We start from the raw sequence: 11,063 nt of genomic DNA, 5'->3' as shown, positions 1-11,063 counted from the left end.
TGGGCCGTCCCGTGTGCCCCTACACATTAAAGGCCAGTGGCAACCCCAGGTGTGACAACCAAAACTGCCACCAGACCGTGTCCAGCGTCCCCTGGGGGACAGACCTTTCCTGGGTGAAAACCAATGGGACAGGGGCAGGGTCCCTAGGCTGGCGGTAAGGTTTTTTTTGTTTTAATGTTTATTTTTGAGAGAGAGAGATTGCAAATGGGGGAGGGGCAGAGAGAGAGGGAGACACAGAATCCGAAGCAGGCTCCAGGCTCCGAGCTGTCTGCACAGAGCCCGACACCGGGCGGGGCTCGAACCCACGGACCACGAGATCATGGCCCGAGGCGAAGTCAGATGCCTACCCGGCTGAGCCCTGCGGGCACCCCTGAGACTGACAGTAAGGAAGAGCCGAGCTGAGCGTGCAGGTGACTGTCGCACTGACCCAAGCCACTGGACACAGACACCACTTTCTGTCTTGTTATTCTTATAAGTCAGGTTTCCAGAAACAGATGTAAAAACACTGGCCTTCGGCCTGTCCACAGTGCAGCGTAAGGAGTGGACAGAGACGTCCAGGCCGAAGGGCAAGGGGTCACTGTGCACCCTCCCAGGCCCGAGGGAGTGGGGGGGCCCTGCTGGCGTCCCTTGGGAGCCCCGGGTCCAGGCAGACCCACAAACAGGCAGTGGTGGTGGGTCTGGGCAGCTGGCCCCCCTTGCCCCCCCCCCCCAGGGAGAAGCCCGCTTGGACAGGGGAGCGCTGGAAACAGACCCCGTCTGGGTGGGCGCCCAGTGACCAGGGTCTGCTGCGGACGGGCGGGCTGCAGGAGGTGCGGGACCCTCAGCCTGGACTCGGGGGGCCCCTGGGGAGGGCGGCTATGCCGGCACCCCTGCCCGAGGCCATAGGCGGGCTCCACAGCCCCTGCCTGCACCCAAATGGTCCTTCTGCTTTTTACTCCGGATGCCAGTCGGCGACCTTCTCGTCCCCCTTTGGGAACACGCCTCTCCTGATGCTTTCGGGTAAAGTCTGGGTGCAGTCCACGGCACGCTGTGACAGCCAGGCAGGGAGTTTTGGGTACAAACACAGTGAACACTTCTTGCAACGGATTGGGCTCAGCATTCCCACTGAGCCTGGTCCTTGTTTTTGCCATCACGCCCGCCACCGGTGCTGAATGACCGCAGGCGGGACACCGCCTTTCCCAGGGGCGCGCACACCAGGGTTAGTGGGCAGCCGGCTGTGCAGAACCTTCCAGAAACGTCAGCTGCTAGATTCAGTGGGGGCAACAACATGGAAACCACGCGGCGAGGGTCGAGGCCATGGGCCGCACACCCCTGGGTGGACTTGGGCCACCGCGCCTCTCCCGTCCCCCGCTGGGCCTCGTGGGCTCCACGGCAGCCGTGCAGGTCCCGGGGGAAGCCGGGGGTGACAGGTGCGGAGGGTGGAATGGAATTAGTGCCACATTTTGAACGGCTGCCACTCTGCGGGGAGAGCGCCCCCTCCGTGCGCGTCACGGCACCAAGTTGAAGGACCTCGATGGCCACGCAGTGAAGCCCGTGTCCAGTGGAAACACGGGTCCCCAGTCCTGCCTGAGCAAGTTTCTGTGTTCTGCTCTTTCCCCTGCTTCTGTCACGATGGTCCCAGCAGCACGTTGTCTTCTCGAGAAAACTCCACTGTGCCTTTTTTTAGGAGGGACATCCAGCTTTCGACTAAAACAAACGAGGTCAGGTTTTCTCCCCGGTGAAGATCCCAGAGGAAAAGGAGCTCCCAGGGACCTTCCGGTGTTGACCGGTTCCTGCATTCTGGACACACTTACACACGCACAGACACACGTACTCACACACACACACGCACACGCAGCTCAGGGTGCAGGAGGGGAGGGGGCCCCGCACGTGCGCCTCTCACGACAGCCCTGAGTGACCTCCAGCCGGCAGGGGAGGTCCTGGAGGAGACCCAGCTCGCCTCACTCCTTCCTAAAAGAGCCGCCCTTCCTCTGGTCTCAGAAAGCCCCCATCCCCCAAAACCCCCACGCGTTTTTGGGATTGAGAAAGGTTCCGGGGGCTCCGGGGGGCCGGGGCGGGGGAAGGAGCCATCACGAGGCACCTTCCTCCTGCATTTGGCAGCAAAGGCGGGGAGCCCGCTCACTTGGGGGCATGTGCGTTTGGAGCTGTTGGCCCTTGTGAGAGGTCCTCGTTCCAGGATCCGGGCGGCACCTGGAACATTCTCCCTGGGATCAGGCACGGTTCTACGTGTCCCTTCCAGTCCAGAGAGCCTCCGTGTCCGTGAAGCCCCCTTGTTAATGGCACCGATGGGGGCAGATGGTCCCCTCTTGGCCACCAGGTCTGCCAGAGTCAATTCCCAAGCTGCCATCCGCCGTCCCTCCTGGTGGGCTCTCACAGAAACCCTGTCCACGCTCCGGGTGGTGAGTTCTCATCAGACACGGTCTTGGAAAGAAACAGAAGGGAGAGCGTCACGGAGCACTGTGACTGCTTCCCTCCTCTCGGGGGCGGGCGGCTGCTCTCTCAGGACATAGGATGGCGGAAACGAAGGGCCGGAAGCTCGGAAAACCCACAAACGGTGTCCTTTGCCTGACAGGCGGGCCCTGGTGTTTTGGCAAGTTGTGTTCTGCAGTTGTCTGAAACTGGCTTGCGTGGCCTCAGGAGCACCGGTGTGACCAGGCTCAGCCCGGCCCAGCCTCCCCAGGACAAGCGTGGCTCACAGGGGTGCAGACGGGGCTCAGAGAGGGGAGGCCGTCTGCCTAAAGTGTCCAGCGCGGGCCAGCCCGCCTACAAGCCCCACTGCCCTTTGCAGCCCGAGGCACCTGCCACTTGGGAAACTGAAGGCCCTGTGTGTGGACGCTTTTCCCAAACTGGGTGGGAATCACTCGACCTTTGCTCCTGGGACAGCGGGCTGCCTGCTTCTACCAGGAGACCCGGAGTAACTGTTCTGTGACAAAGGGCTTAGCGTCCGGACTCCCTCGAGACCCCCGTGGGGGTGGGGTGGGAAGGGTAGGGAGGAGGGGGCCCAGGGAGAAGGGATGAAGTTTGGCAGACGTGCCTGGGGGTCATCATCAGAGGCTCACCGCTTTCGTGGATGTCTGGAGCATTCTGTAACCCAATGTCAGTCAGCAAGCATATACGAGGATGGGATTGCATACCAAAGGGGAAAGCGTGACCCGCCTTCTCTAGGGGCTCATCGTGTTTCTGAAAACGTCCACATCCAGCTCCCCGTCATCGAGGATAGCTCGTGCCAGAGGCCAACACTGACAAAGCCACCGCCCAGCCATCCGCTCACGGGAACCTGCACCTGCCGTCCACGGGCCCCCTTCCCTCTTGGCAAACTCACCGAAGAGAACGTCTGCTCTGGTCTTGCAGCCCAGCTCCTGTTGGAACAAACCGGAAACACTCAGGGCAGGTAGCAGGGGTAGAGAGGCGTTGCTCTAGAGTCCCCAGTGGCCCTGGGTGCCACGCAGAGCAGGGACAGTCTCACAGGGGAGGGTCCCTCGGGCCACCTGGTTTTCCGGGAAGATGCTTTGTAAGAGGTCTGTGCTCCGGACTCAAGGCGCCTCTCCAGGGCCTGGCCAGATCGGCAGTGGGCCATGGGCCGTGGGAAGTGTTTCTGGGATGAAGGCATTGGCAACAAACCAGAAACTCCAGCAGCACATGCAGACTTGCATCAGGGAACCAGTGCTCCCCGTGCCCCGACCCTCCCGGAAGACCCGGAAGATCCCCAACTCTGTCAGTATCTTGGGGGATGCCCGCCAGGCCGAGCTGGGGAGACGTCTCTTCCCTGTGTCCCCCGCTCAGGGCCTTCCCTACTGACCCTGGTTGACATGGTTGTGACCGTGTTCATGTTCCGGGCTTTCCTGCCTCTTCTGTGAGTTCTGCTGCTTTGTTTTGTAGGGTCAACACCCAGCCTTTCGCAATCTTTCTAAACCCCTTTGAGTTTGGCCAGAGTTCAACAGCCTCGTCAGGACCAAAGGCGGCTTGGCCTCCATAGAAAAGGGCTCCGTCCTGACGTCTAAATTCAGAAGCTGGCACTCCCACCCCACACTGGGAGAAAGCCTCACACGGTGCCCTCGGCTCGGCTGTGTCAGAAATATGGAGCCCACGACATCAGGGGCCACGCCCAGGACCCACGTCCCAGAGTGGGGGAGCCGCTAGAACTCGTGAGCGTGAACGCTATTAAAGCCGCACTTTGCAGGAAAGCGACGTCTTGCAGAATTTTTAACGGGTACCTGTGTGGATCCCGCGGGGGGCACCTGCTTCGGCACACCCAGCCTGTAGCCACGGCCACGGCCACGACCACGCCCAGCACGATGAGGGCGCTGAGGACCGCCCCTTGTTTCTTCGGGGCATCGGCTTGGCTCTCGGTGATGCCATATTCCGTTCCAGTGACCGTTTCTATGGGAGAGGAAAATAACACAAGACTGAAAGGGTGGGGAGGAAAGGGGAGGGACCCCTTCCATCCTGAGCAGGAGAAAACCGAGGGAGGCACCGAGGCCTCAGAACTTCCCTGGCTTCGCTTTGTGATGTTTAAAATCTGCGGCTCTTCCGGGGGGGAGGGGTGGAACTCCACCTTTTTGCGACCTGGAACCCCAGCCCTTTCCAGCCGCCGCCACCTGGGCAGGGCATGGTGGGAAGCACAGAGTCCTCCTGGCTTTCAGAAAAATGTTTACTGTGATTTAATGTATCATTTTATTTTTATTTTTATTATCATTTAGTTTTATAGACAGATTTAAAAAAAGAAAGGCAAAAGTCACATAACGCAGCGAACACAGCAGCAGCATTTTGTACGTTTCCAGCGGGGCACGGCCATCGCCACCGTCTGGGTGCAGAGCTTCTGCGTCGCTCCCGGAGACGCCGTCTCCATCGGCAGCCACTGCCCTTCCCCTGCCCCCGCCCCCACTCCTGGACTTTCCATCTCTAAGGATTGACCTATTCTGGACATTTCATATAAACGCGGTCGCACGGCGTGTGTGCTTTCTGGCTTCTCACTGACCACGGCGTTCTCCAGCTCCAGCCGCGTGGCAGTGAGTATCAGTGCCTGGACGGAAGTGTTAATCCGTTCGCTGCTCGTTGTGAGTAACGCTGCTCTGAACATTCACGCACACGTGAGTCCATCTGCAATTCTGCCGGGTGTACAACCCAGGAGCGGAATTGCTGGGTCACATGGAAACGCCACGACGACCTTCAGAGGCACCGCCAGGCTGTTTTCCAAAGTGGCTGCACCATTTTGCGTCCCCACCCCCCCACCCCCCCGCAGTGCATGAAGGGTTCATCCGTCCTCTCTTAACGTGATTGCTTAACCCCTTGGAAAGTGGCTCTCCCGGGCACACGAGGAAGGGAAGCTTGTGATAAACGCCCCGTACGTCTCCAAAATGGGAGAAACCACTCAGTGGCTAGGTCTTGAATGCACCTTGGAATCATCTGGAAGCCTTTAAACATGTCCTGGTGCCCAGCTAGCCCAGGGGAGCAAATCCAATGGGTCGGGGCTTGGGGACTTTTACGGGCTTCCCAGCCATCCCACAGCACAGGAGCCGAGACCGCAGCCCTAAGAGAACCTTCTGGTTCCCCTTTCACCTGCTGCCGGGGCCGCCTTGCCGGGGAGACCACTGCTGGGAGGCGGCCATCAGAGGCAGGCTTTTTGGTACAGCCCTTGTCTTGGTCCATTTGGGCAGAGAGGCCAGGACCACAGGGTCACGAGGCCGTGCCTTGACTTCAGGGAGGAAGATGTCAGGCCCGCAAGGATTCCTGGGGGTCAGGGCCAGTCTCACAGCATGCGACCCACGCGGGCTCACGGGCCCACACTCAGGGGCTTGTGCTCGGCGTGACTGCTGCCGCTGCCCCCTGGGACTCTCATAAGGCCCGAACCAGGAGCTATGCTTTCTCTCCAACCTGTGCGGGGCCCTGTAGGGCACGGGCAGGCCCACAGAGTCCATCGTGGAGCTCTCCCGCCTCCACCCAGGGGGACCTGTCATCTCAACACTAGTGACAGAGACGCAGATTGAGAGAGCCTGTGGCCTCTGTGGAGTCGCCTGCCTGCACCCCTCCCACGGGGAAGCCCCGAGCCCGCAGCCAGGCCAGCTGCCGGAGGCTGGAACCCCAGCATGGGCGCTCTGGCCCTCTAAGCGGCAGAGGCTCAGCCATGCCTTCAACCCTGATGCCACCGCTGCCCGGTCCTACACAACCTTCCAGGCCTCAGCCCCTCGTCTGTGAAGTGAGTCACCAAGCCTGAGCTTGAGAGCGAAGATTAAGTGAAACCACTTAAGCACTGAGCGCCCGGCCCCATTCCTGCCCTCGGCAGCCGTGGTGAATTTCGTCGTCGAGTGCTGCCTGTCACCTCCTCCCCCTTCCTTCCAGCTTCCGGAAGCCACTGCCCAGGCACCTTGCAGGGGCTCGGTCTTCTGGCTCAGAGGACCTCCTGAGTCACCGCAGGCCCACAGTCTTGGGTCGGTGTCAGGGGACAGACCCCGGGGGACCTTACCTGCCTGAGTGCTGATCGTCGTCAGGTTTTGGTGCAAGAGCACGTTCTCTATGCAGCAGCCGACGTTCACGCTGGGGGTCCGCCGGATCGTCAGGACACTGACCACGTCGTACAAGCCCTGCGCGTTCAAGGAGACTGTGTTGTTCTGCAAGGTCTCGTTCAGCAGGCTGTTGTCCGTCCTGTTGATCCAGTACACGTTAGGCCTCGGGTAGCCGTTCACGGACGTGCACGTGAACGTCAGCTCCTCATTCTCGGAGGGGCCGCTTGGGGCCCTGACCACGGGCATGCTGTAGTTGGCTGCAGGGGGGAGATGGGTGGTGAGGGAGGCAGGTTCTGAAGGTCAGAAACAGAGGGGCACATGGTTGGTGCCCAGGGCCAGGGTAGAGGGGAGGTGGCCCAGCGTGCCCTGACCGCGGGGGAGAGGCAGGACCGGGGCTGCGGGCCGGGCAGCCCGCACACACCGCCGCCCGCCAGCAGGGCTGCTGGGCCCGCACCCCTCCCCCATGTGAGCAGGCGGGGCGCGTGTGGATCTCCGGTGACACGGGAGGCTCGCAGGCCTTCCGGAGGGGACAGGGTCCGGGGTCCTTGGTTGACTTTAATTTTCTTCCTAAACTCGGATCTCCCTTGGTGCTTCGCAGCATTCTCTCCTAATTTCATTAAGAACACCTAGTTGGACTTGAGATGCAGAATTTAAGGCCCAGACAGCAAGGTTAGGAGTTCTTCTGTGACACCAGGTGACCTCAGGCTATGGAAAACTTCCCAGGAGCTGAATGAGTTTTCAACCAGTTCAGCTTCCCGCTCGGTTGGACAGAAACCCGCCGGCAGAGACTAGGACGTTCTTTACGGAAGAAACAGGTGAATGAGCCCGAGAATGGGCCTCGTTAATACTTTCTCTGGGACGCAAGGCTGGGGTGGGGTCTGTCCCGTCAGCTTCCACGGTCTTACCTGCCACGTGTAACGTCACCACGACATCCAGAATCTTCTCTAACTCCAGGGATTTCCTAAACACCAGGCAGTTGAACCTCTGTTCGTCCTGGGGGGTGATGTTGTGCAGATGGAGAGAGAAATCACCCCGCTTCATGCTCTCCAGTGACAGCCGGGCCCTGTCCCTGTAGCGGTTGTCCTCGTGGCCCGCGGAGCTGTTCCCGGAGAGGTAGTAGGTGACCACGGTCTTCGGTGTGCCGACGACACTGGTTTGCCAGTACACATAAAGGTCATTTAAATCAAAACTGTGTCTTTCGGGGAAAACGCAGCTGAGCTCCACGTCGCTGCCCACCAGCGCCCTGACTTCTTTCTCTTGAACATCTGCTGTGGTTCAGAAAGCACGACATTTACTTGCTACGGTTGAGTCCCAGCCCGCGAAGTTCTCTGACTAGGGGGAGGGAGGCTTTTTGGTAGCGAGGGTCAATCAGACACCTATTCTGACTCATTTCAGTAGAAATGTTAATGCATTAATCAAATAGACGTAGGAATGTGCTAGCATGTTTAAAATTCAAACAGTTTTGGAAAGCACTATATTCTCCAGCGTGGATTTCCGCCCCGGTGGGAGAGGCCGGCATCGGGAGGAGTCGGGGGAGGGGCGGGCACCCAGGACGGCTCTGCACGGTTTGGGCCACCTCTTGGGTGTTTATAATTAACTCAAAGTAAAAAGCTTTTTTTTTTTTTTTTTTTTTTAATTAGGACATTTACAAGAAAACAGTTTCTCAGCAACAGCATTGTATTAAAACGCTGCTCGCAGGGCACCAGAAAGGCCCACATGCCGAGTCTAGAGCCGCCGCACCACCGGTGCGGCCATGGCAATGCCCGTGTCCCCTGTCCTGCCACCCTCGGGGCTGGAAGGCTCCGCAAGGTCTCAGCCTCGGCTGTGGTGCCAGGTCCCTGTTCCTTGCTCTTCTGGAAGGTGGTGGCTCTGGAGGCTCCCCGGGGCTGACTGGGGCAAAGGGGTCAAGAGAAATGGGAAGCCCCAGCTCATCTGGAACGCGGAGGGACGGAAGCGACTGTCGCTAAACACGAACTAAGACAAGAACTGCAGGGGCTGCACCAGCGGCCCCTTCGTGGCCTTGAATCTGCACGTTCCCCTAGGCCCCGAGCCCCGCTTTCCCGTAGGGCCCCCTGCAAAGGCCAGAAGGGCCGCAGTGAGGTGGCACCCGCATCCGCAGCCCCGGCAGGAGCCTCTCTGAACTTACTGGCTTGCAGGGCGCTGAACAGGAGCAGGAACATTCCAGCACTGGAAGGGAACGACCGGAAAGGCAGGTGAGTTCCCGCTCCTCCCAAACCTCGTGGGCAGCGGTGCTCGTGCCCACAGAGGAATGTGAACACACCCACAGCCCAGCCCGTCGGACGCGCCCTCCCCCCACGCACAGCAAGTCCTGAGCCACCAGCCAGCTCACAGGGTGGAGGGAGCCACCCCCCAAGCCACTGCCTTCAACCCTGTGCCCGCCTGGCCTTTGCCGGGGATGGATTCCAAGAGACCATATGAAATCAGAAAAATACACTCTCAGGGACACCTGGGTGGCTCAGTCAGTTAAGTGTCCGACTTCGGCTCAGGTCACTATCTTGCGGTTTGTGAGTTCGAGCCCCGCGTCGGGCTCGCTGCTGTCAGCGCAGAGCCTGGAGCCTGCTTCGGATCCTCTGCCCCCCTCTCTCTCTTTGCCCCCCCCCCCACTTGTGCGCTCGCTCGCGCTCTCTCTCTCTCTCTCTCTCAAAAGTAAATAAATCTTAAACAAAAAAGAAAGAAAAAAAGAGAATACGCTTTCAGGGTGTTTCTAGTCAGAGCTACACTTAGGTTTGGGGAGACAGAGAGGCTGTAACACGACCCGCGGCAGGGTCGACTGAGCGCAGGGCGGCGTTCTGAAAGGACACGGTTGTTCTGAAACTACATCTGGTGGCTCTTCCAAAGCAGGCGGGTGGCTCAGCTGCCCAGGGCCAGCAAACCCCTCTGGGGACTTCCGAGGCTCTTCGACCCAGACCTCCGACCCCAGGGACTCCACACTGTGTGCAGCTCAGCCCAGCCACCCCCTCCTGAAGGCCTCCCAGGCTTGTGTCCGCTGAGCTCTGGCCCCAGAGAAACCCCTGCCTCGCCCGCCACAGCCGTCATCTGAATGTGCACAGACGCATGTCCCTTGCCGAGTAAACTCAGGTCTGCATGGCTGTCCGGCCGAGCTGGGCCCAGGCCACCAGGGGCTCCCTCACGCCAGAGGCCACAGCCTGCAGACAGGCCTGTCGTCTCTCCTGTCTCTGTTGGGGCCACCATTGCTGCTCGCGGGGACAGCTCCCATAACCTCCACCTGCAGCCCCCTTCCCTGGAGCCAGAGCAGCCTTCCAAAACACAAGAGCTGCGAACACCCTGGTGGCTCCCGTGGTGCCCATCAGACCCCCTTCTGCACTGAGGATCCAGGGAGCATACACCTGCTGGGCCTCCTCTGGTTATCTGGGGGCAACCTGAGTCACAAGCACTGGCCTTGGGGAGGGAGCTGGGTCCGCCTGTTCCCTGGGTGCGCCCTGGGCCCCCTGCTGGCCCACCTGGTCCCCAGCCTACACCCCAGACTCTGGGGTGTGGGTGACCATGAGGACGTATTTTCTTCGCTTGAGAAAATGGTTGTAACTACCTGCATTTATAACTGGGGACACCCGGTGGCAGCCAGCTTATCAAGGCGGGCACGCCCCCGACCTGACCTGAAGGGGGCGCTCTGGCCAAAAGCGGAGAGCAAGGCAGAGTCACCCAGCTCTCCCGCCGGCACCGCGAGCGGTGAGCTGAGCCGGGGTGCCAGCTTCGCACCTCCTCCGGGTTGGTTCTGCCGACGGGAGGACATGTCACCCGACAGTGGGCACCGGCTGGCCTTGGAGGGAGCGGCCACGGCACTGCGAGGTCGCGCCCCACCGCTGGGCAGTCCGTGCCCTCGTCCCCTTAGTGCGGCGCGCGGCTGCTCTCCTTTAGCTTTCGCTCTCGCCCTCTCGCGGCGGGCACCCGCCCCCAGGCACACCCACGCGCCGCCGTCGGCCCCCCACAGCGCGCCCCGCCGCTGGGCGGAGGCCACCCTCCTGCAGGTAGGGCTCCGGGCGCAGCGGCGCTCCCAGCGGCCGGCCCTGCCCGCGGATCCGGCCGGCGCCGCCAGGTGGGCGGGGGGTCCTACCCGGCCCCCTGGGGATCCTGCTCCCAGCTCCAGCTTCTCTTCTTCCGGTGCACCCGCAGGACCGGTCCTCCCCGCCTCCGCACGCTCACCTTGTCAGCCGCATGGTGGGGGCGGGACCTCGGGCCGCCGGAGCCGTCGGAGCGAGAAAGACCTCGGGCCGCGGGAGCCGTCGGAGCGCGGGAGCCCAGGTCTCACTGCGCGCCTCCGCCGCTCTGCGCGCTAAGTGAATCGCAAGAGCTGACTTTCCCCGGCGCCCGCCCGGGGCCTCGCCCCTGTTCCCACCCCCTGCCCAGTCCCTCCCACGCCCTTGGCCGCAGGCGGGGCTCGGAAAAACGGAAGCTCAGTCACAGGCTCCACAAAGTTAAGCCCTCCCCAGCCGCTGGGCGCCGAGTTGGGAGGGTGGTGCGTGGTCCCGGGGAGGAGGGCGGCCGAGGGCTCTGCGGGAGGCTGGCGGGGCTGGCGGGGCC

At 61.3% G+C, this 11,063-nt stretch overlaps 1 protein-coding gene across 1 annotated transcript; it reads right to left on the bottom strand.

Annotated features, from left to right (window-relative positions):
* Positions 1-448: 448 nt before the first annotated feature.
* ICOSLG (inducible T cell costimulator ligand) lies at positions 449-10,874 on the bottom strand. The gene is made up of 7 exons (XM_023238653.2): positions 10,686-10,874; positions 8,650-8,690; positions 7,409-7,771; positions 6,464-6,760; positions 4,215-4,380; positions 3,323-3,359; positions 449-2,421 (listed from the first exon to the last, which is right to left on the bottom strand). The coding sequence occupies exons 1-7, from the start codon at positions 10,697-10,699 to the stop codon at positions 2,371-2,373; spliced, it is 969 nt and encodes a 322-aa protein (XP_023094421.2). The 5' UTR covers positions 10,700-10,874; the 3' UTR covers positions 449-2,370.
* Between the last annotated feature and the right edge of the window lie 189 nt (positions 10,875-11,063).

The sequence above is a fragment of the Felis catus genome, chromosome C2, assembly GCF_018350175.1.
Source record: "Felis catus isolate Fca126 chromosome C2, F.catus_Fca126_mat1.0, whole genome shotgun sequence".
Classification (NCBI taxonomy): domain Eukaryota; kingdom Metazoa; phylum Chordata; class Mammalia; order Carnivora; family Felidae; genus Felis; species Felis catus.
Note: the sequence above shows the minus strand (reverse complement) of the source record. Positions and strands in the feature narration are given on the sequence as shown.

Bases quoted from the DNA above. Each gene is read 5' to 3' on its own strand.
- ICOSLG (XM_023238653.2), bottom strand. The intron at 4,381-6,463 runs GTAAGGTCCCCC...CCTCTCCCATAG, and splicing joins GACGATCAGCACTCAGGCAG to AAACGGTCACTGGAACGGAA. The intron at 2,422-3,322 runs GTGAGTTTGCCA...TTTCTTTCCAAG, and splicing joins CAGAGCAGACGTTCTCTTCG to ACCGTGTCTGATGAGAACTC.